The sequence below is a fragment of the Girardinichthys multiradiatus genome, chromosome 14 (assembly GCF_021462225.1).
Source record: "Girardinichthys multiradiatus isolate DD_20200921_A chromosome 14, DD_fGirMul_XY1, whole genome shotgun sequence".
In the NCBI taxonomy this organism is placed as follows: domain Eukaryota; kingdom Metazoa; phylum Chordata; class Actinopteri; order Cyprinodontiformes; family Goodeidae; genus Girardinichthys; species Girardinichthys multiradiatus.
In genome coordinates, this window is record NC_061807.1 from 10122259 (window position 1) to 10142825 (window position 20567).

The 20567-nt window shown below is 43.8% G+C and overlaps 2 protein-coding genes across 3 annotated transcripts in view; one reads left to right on the top strand and one right to left on the bottom strand.

Annotated features, from left to right (window-relative positions):
* Positions 1–20567, bottom strand: part of LOC124880824 (gastrula zinc finger protein XlCGF57.1-like) — a 219484-nt gene that overhangs the window by 25286 nt on the left and 173631 nt on the right. The window lies entirely within an intron of this gene.
* On the top strand, positions 12581–17791 carry LOC124880830 (ladderlectin-like). Of its 2 annotated transcripts, none has more exons than XM_047386191.1 (7): positions 12581–12603; positions 16032–16125; positions 16210–16239; positions 16656–16765; positions 16879–17013; positions 17092–17197; positions 17431–17791. In XM_047386191.1, exons 1-7 carry the CDS (start codon positions 12598–12600, stop codon positions 17505–17507), a joined length of 558 nt encoding a protein of 185 aa, XP_047242147.1. In that variant the 5' UTR covers positions 12581–12597; the 3' UTR covers positions 17508–17791. The 2 variants fall into 2 exon arrangements, with proteins under 2 accessions (XP_047242147.1, XP_047242148.1); XM_047386192.1 differs by lacking the exon at positions 12581–12603 and adding an exon at positions 14532–15951.

Below are 20567 nucleotides of genomic sequence, written 5' to 3' on the forward strand. Positions count from 1 at the left end.
GCAGTCTCTGCTGTCTTCTTCCAGACTGGGAGACCGCGTCTTTGCAGGGGGTTTCTCTCGAACACTGTTTGTGTCTGCCAGGGCTCGGAGAGATAATCAAGCAATGCGTGTACCTTAATTACTCCCGTTCAAGAATGAAAATACCAGATACACACACAGTATTTCAGTATTCGTACTTATATACTACTTATAGTATTAGTATGTCATATGATCGATGATCGTATGACAGTCTTGGATCCAGTTTGAAGAGCTTGTCTGTTTGCCAGCAAAGAGACATCAGTGCGCTTTTCTCCCCTATCCGGTCCCTCTGGAAAGCCTTGTGGAAGAGGGCGGATGTGGCAACAGCTATGCTTTTATTCGGGTAGTGGCATCACAGGAAGTCCGCAGTTATCCCGTTACCTGGCTGTGCCGGAAGAAGGTTAATGCACTTTATTTTTAAAGTTCCAGAAAAGTCCGTACCGGAGTTTAATGTTGAAATCCATGGCTGTGTGTCCCAACACCGGCAGACTGAAGCAGGGAGTGGAAACATGACTGGAACTAAACAGAAAAACAGACACAATCTAACCCAAGGAAACTTCTGCATGACACAAACTTGAATGAATGACTTGAATGAAAATAGTCATCTAACACTTTTGACTCCAGTGCAGGGATGTTAATCTCCAGTCCACAAAGGTCAGTGTCCTGCAATTTCTATATGTCTCCCTGCTCCAGCATACCTGAATCAAATGACAGGATAATCTCCTCAGTATGCAGTCAAGGTCTCCAGAGTCTTGCTAATGGCCTAAATATTGATTCAGGTGTGCTGAAGCAGGGACACATCTAAGAGTTGCAGGACACCTGCCCTCGAGGACTGGAGTTTGACATCCCTGCCCTAGTGTAATTGTACCAAAAGTATCTGGTACAGCCTGGATTGTTTGGTACGCATATGTTGAAAATGCCTGTTTTGTACCTGAACACATGCAGCATCTTTATGTGCAGGACTAAGTGTCAATCTGTAATGTAACTAAAAAGTGGCACCAAAGCTAAACAGAGAGGACACTCAGCTATCACTAAACTCTGCTCTTTGAGAACATTCAGGTTTCTTATACAGCTACAGTGGAAAAAGAAAGGTGGATCAAACCAAAATCTGATGTCGGCGTACGCAGTTTTCAACAGCAATGTATGTAGGCTCCTCTGCACTTCACTGAATTGCACTCACGAAATAATGTCAAGCTGAATGTAAACACCACTGGTGCTGGAGGGAAATAAGCTAAAGTCTAAATCCAACTGCCTGGAGCATTCAGCCAGTAAAACAATCTGCATAGCAGATGGTTGGCTCCAATCATCCTGTCAAACTGTTCTGGACACTTTGGCGCCCTCTTTTGTTTGTTTGGTCCCGTGAACTCGTGAGTCCAGTTGCCTCTGTGGTTATCGGTTGCACCCAGTGTGAATTGCCGCCCGGCACAATTTGTGATGGATGACGGAGTAGACATAGAACGTGGTCAGTATGAGCTTGGGGTTAATCCAGCCGCTTGTAGAATTTAACCAGTCAAAACAATGACACAGCATATGAGATGTGACAACATACTGGTAGAATAGCTGAAGGCATGCTAGCAAATTGCAATACGAGTGAGGAGATAATCTAACAGACTGCCGCATCACAATAGTGAGTAAAGGTCACAGGACACAGAAGATGCAATGTGGATGTATTAGGTAGCATTTCCAGGTTTTAGTAGCTGGAGGGGAGGCAACAGCTAGACCCACCAGAGCAGAATCTGAAGGTCTGAGAAAGGATTCTGGCTCGGCCACCAACAGCTCAGCCACAAGGTTTGGCTCAGCCAACGAAAGCCCACGTGGGAGCCAAGTAGCAGGCTGTGAGTGTGCCTGTGCAAGACCATGCTGACCCACCCACAAGAGGTGCGAGACGTTGGGCACAGGTGCTGGCTGCCAAGTTGGTTGGCTGAAGTTTGCAGATGTACAGTGGCAATATCGTTGTGGGCCACTCTCAGAAGGCGCAATGACCAGCCTCGTACACCAGTAAGGGGATCGCATCTACACAGTCCTCAGCATGTCACATACTTTTCTCTGCCTCCCATCTAAAGTATTCAAAGCAGAAGGGTCATTTCTAAACTTAGAGGTGAGTGAACCGGTAACCAGGTGAGATTAATTAGATGAATGCAGAATAGCTGGAGAAAAATCTGAGGAACTGAGCGATGGTGACTAGTAAACACAGAAGAAACATGGAAGGGGCTGAAGAAAAACACAAACGGATCTACAAACCATGGGGAAAAAAGACTGATGCTGAAAGAATCTGGACAAAAATGCACAGGCAACAGATTGCTAGAAATAACAAAGAAAATCAACACAAATGAATCAAGTTAGAAAAAAAACCTAAACGACAAAACTAAACAACACACAGATAAAACCAAAAACAGAAACAGCTGTGCATCAGGACAATATTACATGAACTTTTAAACAACACATTTTGTCAGAATATAAACAGCCTGGAAAGAGTAAAACTAATAATCACTAATTTTTGGAACTCCCTTATTTACAATGTGTCTAAAAACAGCATTTACAGTGTCCCTGAACAGGTGTTGCCGTCCACAACTCTGATACAGTTATTTTCACTCCCAACTAGAATACCTTGGTCTGGTGAAGATCATTCTTCTGTCCCACGCTTTCAGTTCCTGTTCTTGTAACAACAGTGCCTAAAACCTTCTTAGTGCAACAGTCACAGCCATGAAAGGCACAAAAGATAATGTGTGGTAATTTATGGCGAATTGTGAAGCAAGATATGAACCAGATCTGATGAAGCATGACATTGGCATTTCTTTCTGTAGTTTCCACATTTGTTGGATGATAAGATTAGAAGCTCTATAAGTAGCCTGTGAGACCACGATGAGGGCTAAAGGTGCTGGCTGAGTCAGGAAACAAATCATTCCTCATCAGGTTTGCTGATAAACTTTCTGCTTATCTTTTTGGCTCCATTGTGAATTTCAATGTTTTTAACATGTTTGACTTGATTTCAGTTTGTAAATCTGTATCATCTCATCACCTCCATCATGAAGCTGCTAGCTGTATGTGTCCTTGTTTTCTCTGTGATGGCTCAGACCAGAGCTGATCGTGAGCATTTCTTAAGTTTACTGCTTTTGAAAAGTGACAAAGACTCAAACAAACCCGTAAACTCCTGTTTAAAATGTCCACAGCAGTCCCAAATATTCAAATATCCAAATATTCATGTTCCAACATGAACACAAAGGCCACTACATTTCTTCTTCCGTTGCTTCTCTTCTTCTGTGTTGCTTTGGTAGTTCTTCTTCTATGGTTGTATTGCAGCACTATTTCTGGTGGGAAAATCCTTTGAAAACAGACAGCAAAATATTCATTTGTAAAGTTCAAAAATACCCACAGAAGACCCACATTTTGATTATAAGGACAACAACAAAAAAAGATGTTCGCTGGCGATTGATTTCTCAAGAGATTGACTATTCTAGTGAGGAATCTGGTTAAAGTGAATGCACACACAGAGAATGCTAAGCTAAGTTGGTAATGTTTTTTTAAGAGTTACATAATGAACATTTTATTGTAAAAACATCTATTAAGCAGCTGCTGTCATGTTTTGGTGTTGTTGGGGATCCAAATGGAGAGATGAGGATGACAAGGGCAGAGTGAAAAAAATAGTACTTTAAGTAACAAGCTTAGCAAGGAACAGAACCGAAATAGCAAGGTGAGGACATCAACAGACCTCACATGGAATAACTGAACAAAGGTGTATTTATACAGGCGACTTTGATCACTATATGCTACACAGGTGGCAGCAGCGTCATGTTATGGGAATGTTTTTGAGCAGCAGGAACTGGCAGACTAGTCAGGGTCGAGGGAAAGATGAATGCAGCAATTTATAGAGACATCCTGGATGAAAACCTGCTCCAGAGCTCTTGACCTCAGACTGGGGCAAAGGTTAATTTTTCAGCAGGACAATGACCCAAAGCACACAGCCAAGAAATCAAAGGAGTGGCTACAGAACCACTTTGTGAATGTCCTGGAGTGGCCAAGCCAGAGTCCAGATCTGAATCTGATTAAACATCCCTGGAGAGATCTGAAAATGGCTGGGCACAGACGTCTCCCATCCAACATGATGGAGCTTGATGCCCTGCAAAGCAGAATTGGTGAAACTGCATAAAGATAGTTGAGCTAAGCTTGTGGCACCGTATTTAAAAAGACTTTGGCTGTAATTGCTGCCAAAGGTGGGTCAACAAAATATTAAGTAAAGGCTGTAAATAATTATGTAAATGTGATTTCAACAATCTTAAACAAACTTCTTTCACATTGTCATAATTGGGTACTGTGTGTAGAACTTTGAGGAAACATTAATTTGATACCATTTAAAATAAGGCTGAAACATAACTAAATGTAGCAAAATTGCAGCACTATGAATACTTTCCGGATGGTTTTAGCTGTGAGCCATCAGGGTAACACTGCAGACCTATCTGAAGTGGCCTAATAATTCACCAAGTTAAAGCATAAATACAGCATAGTAAATGAAACTGGCAGAAGCACCGAACCTTGTAATACTCCATATCTAACTCTGGGGTGTGAGGAAAATTTGTCCTCAACATAAACAAACTGGAACCTGCCAGTCAAATATATTTGGAAGCCTAGGCAAGGCAAGTTTACTTGTATATCACATTTCAGTAGCAAGACAATTCAAAGTGCTTTACATGAAGGAAAATTAAAAGAATAAGAAACATAATAGGCAAAGTACATTACAGTGGCATAAAGGTAATTAAAAACTAAAGAGAAAAGAATGATGGATAAGAAAATGAAAGGAAAGTTGAACTGAAAACTTAACTAATAGTCAAAGAAACAACAAATAAGTTTTGAATCTTCATTTGAAGCAACTTAGGGTTTCGGCACTTTTACAGTTTTCTGGGAGTTTATTCTAGATTAATGGAGAATAAGAACTAAAAGGTGCTTCTCCATGTTTGGTTCTGGTTCTAGGTATGCAGAGTAGATATGAGCCAGAAGACCTGAGAAGTCTGGGTGGTTTATACACTGACAACAAGTCTGTAATGTATTTTGGTGCTAAGCCATTCAGTGATTTATAGAGTAACAGAAGTATTTCACAGTCTATTATCTGAGCTACAGGGAGCCAACGTAGGGACTTTAGAACCGGGGTGATGTGCTCCACTTTCTTAGTTCTAGTGAGGACACGGGCAGCAGCGTTCTGGATCAACTGCAGCTGTCTGATCGACATTTTAGGCAGACCTGTGAAGACACCGTAACCGTAATAAATTCTACTAAAGATGAACGCATGAATTAGGTTTTCAAGGCCCTGCTGAGACTTTAGTCCTTTAATCCTGGAGATGTTCTTCAGATGATAGAAGGCCAACCTTGTTGCTGTTTTTATGTGCCTCTGAAGGTTCAGGTCTGAGTCCATCACTATACCTATATTTTGAGCCTGACTGGTGGTTGTGTGCTAACTTTTAAACGCTCTTCCTTTTGTCAAAAAATTATACTTTAATTTTGTTTTGATTCAGCTAAAGATGGACCTAAGATGGACCCTTGGAGAACAACACATGTGATTTTTATGCTCTCTGATAAAAAGTTACCTGCTGACACAAACAATTCCCTGTCGTCAAATAGGATTTAAATCAACTGAGTGCTGTACCAGAAAGGCCGACCCAGTTTTCCAGGCACTCTAATAAAATGGAGGGATCAACAGTGTAGAATGATGCACTAAGGTCCAATAATACCAGCACTGTGGTTCTTCCACAGTCTGCATTTATACGGATGTCATTGAACACCTTGACAAGAGCAGTCTCTGTACTGTGGTGAGCAGGAAGCCTGACTGGAAGACATTGAAGCGATTGGTCGTTGTTAGGAAGTTGTTTAACTGTTGAAACACAGCTTTTTCAATAATCTTACTGATGAAGGGGATGTTTGATATAGACCTGTAGTTCTGTAGTAGCAGCATGTCCAAGTTGTTCTTTTTCAATAGAGGTTTGATAACTGCTGTTTTCCGGATCTGGGGGAAAACACCTGACAAAAGGGACGCATTAACTATTTGAGTTAAATCAATTGTTATGACAGGGAAAGGTTTCTTAAGGAAAGCTGTGGGTAAAACATCGAGACAGCAGGAAGAAGAGCTCGGTTGGTGTATGATTTCTTCTAAGTTTTTGTAGTTTATTTGGCGAAATTGGGACATTTCGGGTTTGGGGGTGGGGTTGGCGGGGTGCCCGGTAACTGGGGGCCGCCGTGGCCTTCTTTCCACGGCTTCCTTCTGTGGTCCTGGCCCGGGGTTGGGCGCTGGGCTGCGGTTGGCGGTCGGGTGGGTGGGGCGGCAGAGCATGTCTTGTGACTACACCGGGACGGCTGGCGGGTAGTGCTTGGCCTGGAGCGGTTGGCCTGCATGGCCCAGGTCCCCGGCCGGTGCATGTTTCCCTCTCGTGGACTGGTGGGCTGGACCTGCTGGCACTGTCTGGGTGGGTTGGGCGGGCTTGGAGGTGTGCTGCTCTGCTGGCTGTCTTGTCCGAGGGAGGATCGGGGCGGTGGACTGGGGGGTGGGGTGGAGGGGCTGCGGCCTGTGGGGTGGAGAGGTTGTGTCCACTTCTAGGGCGTGGGGTCACTGGCATTTGGATCAGCTGGGCGGCGATGGTGGAGCTGAGCTGGATAGTGTTTCTCCCTGGGCGGTCATTGCAGTGGCAGTGATGTAGTGTTTTTTGTTGCTGAGGGGGGCATGGTGGGGTCACTGGCCCTGGGTGCCTGCCGCTGGATGGGGACCTCTGGGTGGATGAGTTTGTCCCATCATGGTGTGGGGTCGTGGGTCCGGTTGTGGGTGCGGTGCTGGGTGGGGTATGCCCTGTTGCGCCGGTGGGCAGGGGTGGCGCTGCGCAGGGCCCTTGCCTTGCCGTTGCGGCGTGCTGTGTGGTGGGGGAGCGGGGTGCGGCGGGGGTTCTTAGAGCAGGGCTGTGTGTGGAGCTTGCGCTGTGTGGGTGTGGCTTCATTGCCTTCTTGGCCACGGAGTTCACCTGTGGGGGTGTGCCCCTGTGGGGGTGGGGATTCGTGCCATTTGGGTTCGGGGGGATGTGTTCGATATCGGTGTCCTTGTTGGGGGTGGCCCTGTGGGGAGGTTCTTGTTCTTGTTGGGGTTCACTGGGGGTGGGAGACTCATGGGGTTGAGATCAGGGCTCGTTGGGGGGTCGGGACTGCTCCGTCCTGGGGCGGCTTTGGTTGGCGGGTTGCTTTGGGCCATGTGGACACCTCTTTTGTACATAGCCCCCTCTCCGGAGGTGGATGGGGGTTGTCGGGGACTGGGTTTGGGGCAGGGGGGCGGGACCTGGTCCGGGGTCACCCGGGTCTGGGCAGTTCCGGCGCTGTCTGCCTGCCTCTGCCCCAGGAGGGAAGGGGACTACCTCCTGGGTCCAGGGGCTGTTTACCCTGAGGGGGTACAGGCGGCTGGACCTGGGAGTATAGAGTATGCATGGGGAGTGTGAGTGAGTGTATGACGTCCATTGTTGTTATCCTTATGTTGGGTGTGAGTGATTTTATGTGTATGCATGAGGGTAGGAGTGGGTGATTGTGACTGTGTGTGCCTGTTTTTTTTTGGGTTTTTTTTGCGACACACCGCCTGCTGGTGGTTGGAGTCTCTGCCCACTGGTGTACTTGTGGTTCTCGGTGTCCACGGCCGGGTGCTTTGGTGTGGGCTGGCACACTCCCGGTGGGTGCCTGGCCCCCTGGGCTCTGTCGGGCCTCTGCTTGGGGGGAGGTGTGTCCCGGAGTCTTGGGCCTTTGGGTCCATGGCTGGGTCTGCTTGGGCGTGGACGTCTGCCGGTGGGGCCTGTGGACTCGTTGCTGCGGCTCCCTGGGGCTTCTGCACTGTCGCTGCCGGGTGGTTCCCCTGGGACTCTTCACTGCTCTTCTCTGGGGGGGGGTTGTGGTAGTCCCGGCGGTGGTTCTCCTGGGGTTCTTGAGCTTTGGGGGCCTTTAGATGTCTGTGACTCAGCTCAGTTCTCCTCAGTGTCCGTCCAGGGACCATGGGGCAGGCCTGTGGGTCCTCACACTCGCTATTGCATATTTTTGTGGAGAAACCTTGTATACAAAAGTGCGTCCAAACTCATACTCACAGGTGTTAAGCTTCAGGTGTTGACAGATACACAGATGTTCTATATTGGGCTGCACCTCTCACTAAGTACATTTTACATTCAGAATTACCGTGTACTATTTTGTTAAAAAACAAAAACAAAACAAAAACAGCTGTAGGTGTATAAGCAGGCAGGGTGTAATCTTGTATTCTCTTTATCCTTCTTTCTCTCCTCCACTCTTTCCTCCTTTTCTCCCCTTTTTCCCCCATCTCTCTCTTTTTTGAGCTTCATTTTTCCTTTTCATTTCAGTCTCCGTGTCCGTAACATTTGAAATATTCCCAAAGACGTTTATAATCAAGTTTCTTCTATAAATATCAAGCAGAGCTTTAAAACATTAGCTGTGATGCTCTGCTTGTGAAAGTAAATCTGTTGGGCAATTTCTTGGCACTCAGAAAACAATTCTGAGCGATACTCTGCCTGACAGGACACGGTAAAAAAAAAATAAAAATACAAGGTCATGCCATTTGGACTTACTAACGCTCCTGCAGTTTTTCAGTCATTGGTCAGTGACGTTCTAAGAGACATGGTCGGTCAATTCATATTTGTTTATCTTGATGACATACTGATTTATTCTCAAGATCTGGAAACCCACAGAAAACATGTCAGAGCTGTTCTCCTGCGTCTTCTCCAAAACCAGTTGTTCGTCAAGGCAGAGAAATGTGAGTTCCACATAACTACCACTTCCTTTTTGGGCTTCATCATTTCCCCAGATCAAGTGCTTGTCAACCCCTCCAAGGTTAAGGCCATATTGGAATGGCCTGTTCCAACTGATCACAAGCAGTTTCAAAGATTTCTGGGCTTCGCAATCTTCTATAGGAGGTTTATTAGAAATTACAGCCTGGTTGCTACTCCCCTAAACGCTCTTACCTCTTCCAAGGTGAAATTTGTGTGGAATAGGGATGCAGAGAAGGCCTTCAATAAGTTAAAGGAACTGTTCACGTCAGCTCCAGTGTTACGGTCTCCTGACCTAGAGAGACAGTTTATCGTGGAGGTGGATGCCTCAAGTACTGGGGTCGGAGCTGTATTAAGCCAAAGAGGTGAGGATGATCATATTCACCCACGTGCCTTCTTTTCAAGGACTGTCACAGGCTGAGCGGAATTAGGACGTGGGAGACAGAGAGTTATTGGCTGTCAAGTTGGCGTTGACAGAGTGGAGACATTGGCTGGAGGGGACTAAGGAGCCGTTTATGGTGTGGACTGACCATAAGAACTTGGAGTACCTGAAATAAGAAAAACGGCTAAACCCCAGACAGGCTAGGTGGGCTTTGTTTTTTGGTCGTTTTAATTTCTCCCTATCTTACAGGCCAGGGAGTAAAAATGGCAAACCTGACGCCCTATCCTGGATTCAACAGCCTGAAGATTCTCAGTCTGCGGGTGAAGAGGAGTTTATCCTTCCTGAAACCGTCAGGTTGTCTGTGTCCCGAGTGGAGGTGGAAAGGGAGGTCCAGGAAGCCATTAGAGATCTGCCTATCCCACCATCATGTCCACCTGATCACTGTTTTGTCCCTGAACGCCTTGTGCCTAAGGTAATGGAGTCTTGTCATTGCTCTCGTTTAGTTTGTCATCCAGGAATCAGCAGAACCATTCAGACAGTTCGAACTCAATTTTGGTGGCCATCGCTGGTCAAGGATGTCAAAGACTTTGTTACTGAATGCACTCAATGTTGTCGAGCCAAGCCTTCTCGTAGCCCCCTTGCGGGGTTGTTGCATCCTTTGCACATTCCCCCTCGCCCATGGTCACATATTGCGATGGATTTTGTGACAGGTCTACTGGTTTCTAATGGTCACTATGTACTACTAACCATGATTGACAGATTTTCAAAAATGGTTCATCTGGTGCCCTTGGAGAAGCTTCCATCTGCTAAGGAGATGGGTGAGATATTGACCCGAGATGTTTTCAGGCTCCATGGAATCCCAAATGACATTGTTTCCGATAGAGGACCCCAGTTTGTGTTACGTTTCTGGAAGGAGTTTTGTTCTTTGTTGGGAATTTCTGTTAGTCTTTCCTCAGGGTTTCATCCTCAGTCTGATGGCCAAACCGAGAGAGCCAACCAAGAAGCTGAAACCAAACTTCATATATTATGTGAGTCTGACCCGACCAAGTGGTCACAAAATTTGCCCTGGGTTGAATACGCCATGAACTCTATGCAATCAAGTGCCACCGGTTTGTCTCCTTTTCATGTTGTGTTTGGTTTCCAGCCACCCATGTTTTCAGTTCAGGAGAGAGAAGCTAATGTTCCGTCCGCCCAAGCGGCTGCCCTAAGGTGCCAAAGATTATGGAGAAAGGCCAGGAGGTCGATGATCAGAATGTCACTGGTTCAGTCAAGAACGGCCAACCGGAGACGGATCCCTGCCCCTAAGTACCAGGTGGGGCAGAAAGTTTGGCTCTCCACCAAAGACCTCCCATTAAGGGTAGAATCCCGGAAATTGGCACCCCAGTCTGTTGGACCTTTCCAAATCTCCAAGATCATTAACCCTGTGGCTGTACGACTGAGATTACCCAACTCCATGAGGATTCACCCCACGTTCCACGTTTCTCAGGTCAAGCCCTTCGTGGAGCCCCGACTTGGCAATACCTGGTTGACTGGAGGGCTAAGGGCCCGAGGAACGGACTTGGATTCCTTCGAGGTTCATCATTGATAAGGACCTAATTTGTCAGTTTCATCGTCTCCATCCTGATCAGCCTCGTGGTCCGTCAGGAGCCGGACCTTAGAGGGGGGGGGGGGGGTACTGTTATGATTCTGGCACGTCTGCTCTACCCTGTCTCCCTGGCTGCAATCAGCACCTGGTGGCTGCTGCAGTGTTGTGCAATCATGTGGAATGCCAAGCACCTGTGTCTTCCCTGATATATACTGACTCTGACAAGCAGACGGTGCCAGACTTTTGAAAGACATTCGTGTAAGTAGATATCCAGCGTTCCTTCCTGTATGATCATTGTTCTTGACCTTGCCTTGCCCTTTGGATTTATGCCTCTGCCAGCTCCTTGTCGGACCATTTGGATTTTGGTTGTCGACCTTGTTTCCTGCATCTGGTTTATGCCTCTGCCTGCCCCTTGCCTGACGCCTCTTGTTCCGATCGTTGACCCTGTTTCTGTCCTTGGATTATTGAACCAGCCTAGCCCTTGGATTATTCAGCCTTGAGTCACTTCTTACCTGTGCTGTGGAGATCACTGCCTGCCGCCCACTGAGGTTTCCCCTCTGGGTTTCAAGTTCCACTCAGGACAAAAGCAGGTTAGTGGCTTTTCTGATCCCTGCAAAATCTGGAGAGACTACAAGTCACTAATCCCTCTTTCTGCCTCAGTGATTCCTGGAAACTGTGAGGAGTGTTACCTGTGTGACGTTTTCCTGTGGCTGAATAAACCTTTTAAACTTTCAGTACTGTCTGGCTGAATCTTGGGTCCGCCTTTTTCTGATTCATAGCAACTTTATCCAGCAGACAAATTAAATCCTCTTTCAATACTTCTGATTTTTTCTTAGCCAAGTCATCCATGGCTCCACAGTATATGATGAGGTTTTCTAGGGTCGGGCGCTCTTCTGTGATTGCCAGAATATTCTCTGAGATATCGGACACCACATTACTGGTACCAATCATAACTTCTGTGTTTTTCTTATTGCATAAGTTTTTAAATCCCATCCACAGCTGTGTTGCCCACTATTAGGGTTCTTGGCCCGACGGGGCGCTCTTTCTCTGGCAATTTAGGAGAAGACTGTTTAGAATGAAGATTGTTCTCAAACCTTTTATTAGTCTCTGTTACGACCCCACTCGGTCTAGGGGTAGGGGGAAGTAAACATTCAAACCAGGTGTTGTTGGTTTTATGAAAGAAAGAGTAATTTATTTCTTTTTAGTTCAGTTTCCGTTATTTTTAACAAAACAAACAAAAGGAGGATACTTAACAAAGTACAAACCGTTTGAAAATAAAAAGGGGTAAAACCCAAAATACACAACCATAAATTTAACAAAATACACAACCATCAGTAATTTAACTAAAAATAATCCCCCAAAAGGAGGGACAAACTAATTCAACAGTTTCCTAAATCAAAAACGTCCCTGCTAACAAAAAGCAAACAAACAAATCAAGACAAAGCCCAATCAACTTTAAAGAGACTCCTTTGAGCCAAGATGGAGTCATCAAGCAGGTAAGCACACAAAAATAACCAAGCTTCAAAATTTTACAACACCAAAATCAGAAGTGGCGAGCTGTTCTGTCCAAATACCAGCTGCCTTTAGTGGCAGGTGCAGAGAGTTTATATAATGTAGTCCCTTCTTGATTGGCGGCGAATTCAGAAGAACCAGGAAATGAATAGTCCAACATGAACTCCCGGAGACGTCCAGCAGGAGGAGTGCAGAGCACGCAGGGAGATCAGAGTCCGTCAGGAACAGCGAAGAAGAAATCCGATCCTATCAGAAACAGCGGTACCGATAGCACGGAGGAAAACGTTGCTTTTCAGCGACATCGGCTGGCCAGTCTGTTGATGAAGGTACAAAACAAACACACATACGACCACCAGCCGTAACAGTCTCAGAGGATAATTTTCCTGGTTTTCATTCTGTAGTGGGGCAAATCTGTTTTGGATGGGAATTTCATTACTCTGTTACTGTTGTTTCGTTGATTCATATATCATGTCCTATGTATGAGAATAATGTGATTTTCTGTATCAATTGCAGCACTAAGGTCTAACAGAACAAATACATACAAATGTCCATTAAGTGATTTTCACCAGTGCTGTTTTAGTGCTCTGATGAGCTCTTCGAACAGGTCAGTGCAGTTTAACTGCTTATACTATATATTTCCAGCATTTTATCAATAGGAAGGGATGATTAGTTATAGGTCTGTAATCAGTTTGGGTCTTGATCAAAAGCAGCTTTTTTATGTGAAGGCTTAAATACAGCAACCCTAACAACATATGGGGGCATTAATCAAATGAATCAAACCTTAAGTAAGCAGAAAATACATTTAGCTTTGAAGTAGCTGTTTCATTTTGCAAGTTAATATTTTTAATGCATGAAAAAATTACTGACATTCAAAATTTTCAGTTTTTGCAAAGGCTTCACAAATGTATTGAATATGCATATTTACATACCACATAGTGTAGACCTTAGTAAGGATGATTTAGCAGTTTGGAAAACCCTCAGAGGGTGAACAAACCCAAAATGACAGTGTTGAATTTATTTGTCACCAAAATGGGAAGAAAGGAACTTAAGTCAAGCGTACACACAGTTCAACAAAAAACTTACCGGTTTATTCAGCTTATCAGAGTACATAAAGCATACATACCCAGAGTACATATTTTTTTATGTACATAGTACATAAAAAGTACTAGTAATCTGAAATATCCAGTTCAGACATCACAGTATTCAAACATTAATGTTCCAAAGTTTTTATTTATTATTTAGTTCAATACAGTTATGTATTTTCAACTTGAGACTCCTTCATTTTTACCTGTTAATCAAGAAAATTTAGCAAAATATTTTACAGCTGGATTATGTTTTTGTTGCTGTTTTGTTTTAACCTATCTATATTTTTTGTTGGGTTGCACAGTAGAGCACTAATCCACTCCAGTTTGCTTACCGCTCCAACCGCTCCACAAAGGATTCCTCCTCACAGACAGATTCCAGTCTGTACGGTTTGGCTAAACAACCCCAGCATCATGTCCCTCAGCACCGGCTCCCACCAGGGCTGCCTACTAAGCCCACTGCTCTTCACCCTGATGACTCAGGACTGACGTGACAGGTTCAGGACGAACCTTATAATTAAGTATGCGGACGACACGACAGTGGTGGATTTCATCAGGATTTCATATTCTAATCCTGATTAATAATGATTGTTGACTTAAGGGAAAATCAACCAAGTCACATCCCCCTCCTCATCAATGACACTGCAATGGAGCAGGTCAGCAGCATCAAATTCCTGGGGATGCAGATCACAGATACCTTGACCTGGTCCCTCGGCACCTCTGCTCTTGTAAAGAGAGCAAACCTCTCTCCTCCTATCCTCACTGCCTTCTACAGAGGGACAATAGAGAGCATACTGACCAGCTGCATCTCTGTCTGGTGTGGGCACTGCAACGTCTCAGACTGACAATGTGTAGAAGGGGTGGCGAGGACAGCGGGAAAAAAAGTCATCGGGAGACCGCTTCCCTCCATCCATGATACTGCTCCCAAACGCTGCCTGACCAGGGCTCGGACAATTACAAAAGACTCCTCCTACCCCCTGTTGCAGATGGTTGGCTCCAATCATCCTGTCAAACTGTTCTGGCGCCCTCTTTTGTTTGTTTGGTCCCGTGAACTCGTTAGTCCAGTTGCCTCTGCGGTTATCGGTTGCACCCAGTGTGAATTGTCGCCCGGCACAATTTGTGATGGATGACGGAGTAGACATAGAACGTGGTCAGTATGAACTTGGGGTTAATCCAGCTGCTTGTAGAATTTAACCAGTCAAAACACTACACAGCATGTAAGATGTGACAACATACTGGTAGAATAGCTGGAGGCATGCTAGCAAATTCCAATACGAGTGAGGAGATAATCTAACAGACTGCCGCATCACAATAGTGAGTAAAGGTCACAGGACACAGAAGATGCAATGTGGATGTATTAGGTAGCATTTCCAGGTTTTAGGAGCTGGAGGGGAGGCAACAGCTAGACCCACCAGAGCAGAATCTGAAGGTCTGAGAAAGGATTCTGGCTCGGCCACCAACAGCTCAGCCACAAGGTTTGGCTCAGCCAACAAAAGCCCACGTGGGAGCCAAGTAGCAGGCTGTGAGTGTGCCTGTGCAAGACCATGCTGACCCACCCACAAGAGGTGCGAGACGTTGGGCACAGGTGCTGGCTGCCAAGTTGGTTGACTGAACTTTGCAGATGTAGAGGGGCAATATCGTTGTGGGCCACTATCAGAAGGTGCAATGACCAGCCAGTAAGGGGATCACATCTCCACAGTCCTCAGCATGTCACATACTTTTCTCTGCCTCCCATCTAAAGTATTCAAAGCAGAAGGGTCATTTCTAAACTTAGAGGTGAGTGAACCGGTAACCAGGTGAGATTAATTAGATGAATGCAGAATAGCTGGAGAAAAATCTGAGGAACTGAGCGATGGTGACTAGTAAACACAGAAGAAACATGGAAGGGGCTGAAGAAAAACACAAACGGATCTACAAACCATGGGGAAAAAAGACTGATGCTGAAAGAATCTGGACAAAAATGCACAGGCAACAGATTGCTAGAAATAACAAAGAAAATCAACACAAATGAATCAAGTTAGAAAAAAAACCTAAACGACAAAACTAAACAACACACAGATAAAACCAAAAACAGAAACAGCTGTGCATCAGGACAATATTACATGAACTTTTAAACAACACATCTTTTCAGGATATAAACAGCCTGGAAAGAGTAAAACTAATAATCACTAATTTTTGGATCTCCCTTATTTACAATGTGTCTAAAAACAGCATTTACAGTGTCCCTGAACAGGTGTTGCCGTCCACAGCTCTGATACAGTTATTTTCACTCCCAACTAGAATACCTTGGTCTGGTGAAGATCATTCTTCTGTCCCACGCTTTCAGTTCCTGTTCTTGTAACAACAGTGCCTAAAACCTTCTTAGTGCAACAGTCACAGCCATGAAAGGCACAAAAGATAATGTGTGGTAATTTATGGCGAATTGTGAAGCAAGATATGAACCAGATCTGATGAAGCATGACATTGGCATTTTTTTTCTGTAGTTTCCACATTTTGTGGATGATAAGATTAGAAGCTCTATAAGTAGCCTGCGAGTCCACGATGAGGGCTAAAGGTGCTGGCTGAGTCAGGAAACAAATCCTTCTGCATCAGGTTTGCTGATAAACTTTCTGCTTATCTTTTTGGCTCCATTGTGAATTTCAATGTTTTTAACATGTTTGACTTGATTTCAGTTTGTAAATCTGTATCATCTCATCACCTCCATCATGAAGCTGCTAGCTGTGTGTGTCCTTGTTTTCTCTGTGATGGCTCAGACCAGAGCTGATCGTGAGCATTTCTTAAGTTTACTGCTTTTGTAAAATGACCAATGGCTCAAACAAACTCATTAACCCCTGTTTAAAATGTCCACAGCTGTCCCAGATGATGACTCTGCTGATGAAGGTCAGTGGGTGTTTTTGTGATTGTTAATATATATAATAGACTCATATCCATAAATTGCTTCAGTGTTCCTTGCATAGTACATGCATCGTGGTTTGTCTCTAGGTTCTTTTTTGTCATTGTGTGAGCGAAGCTTTTATATGTCTTATAAGCTTCTAGCTGCCAGTCTAGTATAACACTATCAGGGGATTCTTTGCTTTAATTGAGCCAATCCAAGTTGTCTTGTTAATCACTGTGACAAACTGGGGATTCATCATCTAAACATACAGCTCATGCAGTGATGCTACATTACCATTTGTCATTTTAATACGTTTAATGTTGCGTCATCTTGATGTTAAAGCTTGTCACAAAATATCGTCAGTATGAGACTAATGCCACATACAGTGTCTAACCGAGACTCTCCATCTGTTTGTCATCAGAACAAGTTGACTTGCTCCAGAGATCTGATCTTTGTCCTCCTGGCTGGACTCAGTTGAACAGTCGCTGCTTCAAATATGTTCCCAGACCCCTTTCTTGGGCTGCAGCTGAGGTGATTTCCAACAACTTTGTGCTCTTATTTTCTTTTACTCTCTCTTATTTCACAGTTGTTAATTACCAAAGCCTAGCTACTACTTCAGCACATCATTCTGTGTTTGTCTGTAGAGAAACTGCCTGTCCATGGGGGCAAACCTTGCATCAGTTCAGGACATGAATGAGTACCATCAGATTCAGAACATAATACAAATGGCAAGTTCTATGTCCAAAGAAGCATGGATTGGAGGCAGTAATGCGCAGGAGGTATTTTCACCATTGCAGTTTATTTGTTTTTGTGAAACATTGAAAGAAATATGTCATCTGCTGAGCTCTGTCTTCCAGCTGAACATCTGGTTGTGGACCGATGGAAGCCGTTTCAGCTATACACACTGGTGCCCAGGAGAGCCTAATAGTTCTAATCAGCGCTGTTTGCAGATGAACTATTCAGGTAAAAGAAATATCACACGAGCGCGAGTTTTTCTGATGGTAAAATGACTTATGGGTAATAAGCTGGTTTACTGAGTAAGTTAATATTTCAATTATCATGCATAAAAATTTACTGGATTAATTATTTTTTAGGTTAAATTGTGTTTTAGTTAGTCGGTCTTTCTCAAATTTGTATGATGCTGTGTAGACCCCTTCAAGGTTTTGTTTATGTGTGATTTGTTCTCTTGCCCCTAGCTGAAAAGTGCTGGGATGACCAGATATGCGCTATTGAACTACCTTCTGTCTGCGCCAAGAAAGTCCAATCAGTCTGAGGTTCACAGAGAGGCAGGATGTTTAATACAGAACTAGTGGGGGATGGCTGTTATGTGGTTCTGTTTACCTGCCTCTTTGCCGTCTCACAAATATCCTAAAAGCTCTTTCTGCTTCTTTACTTCATATAACTTATCTCCTTAATGTAGCCTAGGGAATGAAGCCACAACGGCAGGTGGATCGTCTCTTTAACTAGAGCAGACAGTGTTTTTAAAAGGATCATTTAAGGAAAACATTCTTCTTTTCTTTGGCCTTACAGAAATAAATATTTGAAGCATAAAAACAAGATGGTGTGTGGTTTATTACGTCTTTTTGTTGTTTCGTTTGATGAATTTTTACCGGTCAATTATTTCACCTTTGCATTTCAATCCAAACCTCAGTCTTGACTTACATATATTGACCAGACTAGAAAAAGGGAAATATTTATTTGTAAGCTTAACTAATGACCAGATTTTTCACGACGTTGACTATTCTAGGGGGAAATCTGGTTTAAGTGAATTTACAAAGAAGGAATGCTGAGCTAACTTTGTCATGTTTTTCAAGAGTTTTATAATGTACATTTAATTGTATTTTAATGTAGATAGTATTACAGGTCCTTCTCAAAATATTAGCATATTGTGATAAAGTTCATTATTTTCTATAATGTAATGATGAAAATTTAACATTCATATATTTTAGATTCATTGCACACTAACTGAAATATTTCAGGTCTTTTATTGTCTTAATACGGATGATTTTGGCATACAGCTCATGAAAACCCAAAATTCCTATCTCACAAAATTAGCATATTTCATCCGACCAATAAAAGAAAAGTGTTTTTAATACAAAAAACGTCAACCTTCAAATAATCATGTACAGTTATGCACTCAATACTTGGTCGGGAATCCTTTTGCAGAAATGACTGCTTCAATGCGGCGTGGCATGGAGGCAATCAGCCTGTGGCACTGCTGAGGTCTTATGGAGGCCCAGGATGCTTCGATAGCGGCCTTTAGCTCATCCAGAGTGTTGGGTCTTGAGTCTCTCAACGTTCTCTTCACAATATCCCACAGATTCTCTATGGGGTTCAGGTCAGGAGAGTTGGCAGGCCAATTGAGCACAGTGATACCATGGTCAGTAAACCATTTACCAGTGGTTTTGGCACTGTGAGCAGGTGCCAGGTCGTGCTGAAAAATGAAATCTTCATCTCCATAAAGCTTTTCAGCAGATGGAAGCATGAAGTGCTCCAAAATCTCCTGATAGCTAGCTGCATTGACCCTGCCCTTGATAAAACACAGTGGACCAACACCAGCAGCTGACACGGCACCCCAGACCATCACTGACTGTGGGTACTTGACACTGGACTTCTGGCATTTTGGCATTTCCTTCTCCCCAGTCTTCCTCCAGACTCTGGCACCTTGATTTCCGAATGACATGCAGAATTTGCTTTCATCCGAAAAAAGTACTTTGGACCACTGAGCAACAGTCCAGTGCTGCTTCTCTGTAGCCCAGGTCTGGGGAATGCGGCACCTGTAGCCCATTTCCTGCACACGCCTGTGCACGGTGGCTCTGGATGTTTCTACTCCAGACTCAGTCCACTGCTTCCGCAGGTCCCCCAAGGTCTGGAATCGGCCCTTCTCCACAATCTTCCTCAGGGTCCGGTCACCTCTTCTCGTTGTGCAGCGTTTTCTGCCACACTTTTTCCTTCCCACAGACTTCCCACTGAGGTGCCTTGATACAGCACTCTGGGAACAGCCTATTCGTTCAGAAATTTCTTTCTGTGTCTTACCCTCTTGCTTGAGGGTGTCAATAGTGGCCTTCTGGACAGCAGTCAGGTCGGCAGTCTTACCCATGATTGGGGTTTTGAGTGATAAACCAGGCTGGGAGTTTTAAAGGCCTCAGGAATCTTTTGCAGGTGTTTAGAGTTAACTCGTTGATTCAGATGATTAGGTTCATAGCTCGTTTAGAGACCCTTTTAATGATATGCTAATTTTGTGAGATAGGAATTTTGGGTTTTCATGAGCTGTATGCCAAAATCATCCGTATTAAGACAATAAAAGACCTGAAATATTTCAGTTAGTGTGCAATGAATCTAAAATATATGAATGTTAAATTTTCATCATGACATTATGGAAAATAATGAACTTTATCACAATATGCTAATATTTTGAGAAGGACCAGTATATGTTTCCTATAGTAAGCCACCTGCTGGCAAAGATAGATAACTGCAATTGGCGAAAACCCACAAAGATAGCAATATTGCATTCAGTGAGTTTTGAAGGCAACATTTGCAAACCATCGCTCTCAGTGTGCATTGTCCTTTAATCCTCTGGTTTTAAATCATAATAATTGTAAAAATCACCACTTTGCCACATTATCTTATGTCTTGGGAACATCTAAGGACAGAGCCAGGGTTTTCAAAATCAGGGAGCTTCCATCTTACATGAAAGATTCATAACTTTGGAGCTTTGGTTACAACAGCACATAAGCTCAGCATCAGTGTGGGTTTAGGCAATGGGTATCTGTTCTGTTCTGTTTTTTCAGCTGGGTTTCATGTGGAGGTCCAGAAGTTCTTGTTTCTCTAAATGCCTTAAAAAGACATAATTTTTAAAATGGCCAACAATTTTTTTTTCCAAATTTGATTTACCAGTTAAATAGAAGTTTTACATGGAAGGCAACAAGAAAAGGCACATTTTGAATAATTGTTTAAATCTCTACAGCCAACATTTAAACTCTAAATCTAGGAGAATTTGGACAACGTATCTGTCATTGTCTAAAATGTGGATGTAGAAGGACTGAAAAATAGGCACTGCAAATCTTTATAAAAGGATTTAAATTAAAGTAATTAAAATCATACAAATCATTATGGAGGAGGACAGAAAGTCAGTGAAAAACATGAAGAGCAGAAATGTCTGGTAAACCATGGAGCTGGAGCATAGATGGTGATTACAGGTGAGAATAAAATTTGACAAAAGCATTACTTTAATCATATGCATTTTTACAACAGATTTTTTGGCTCTTTTCATTATTTTTTGCTTTTGCCCAAACACATTTGTTGAATTGTACAAGATAAAAGATTAAGATTA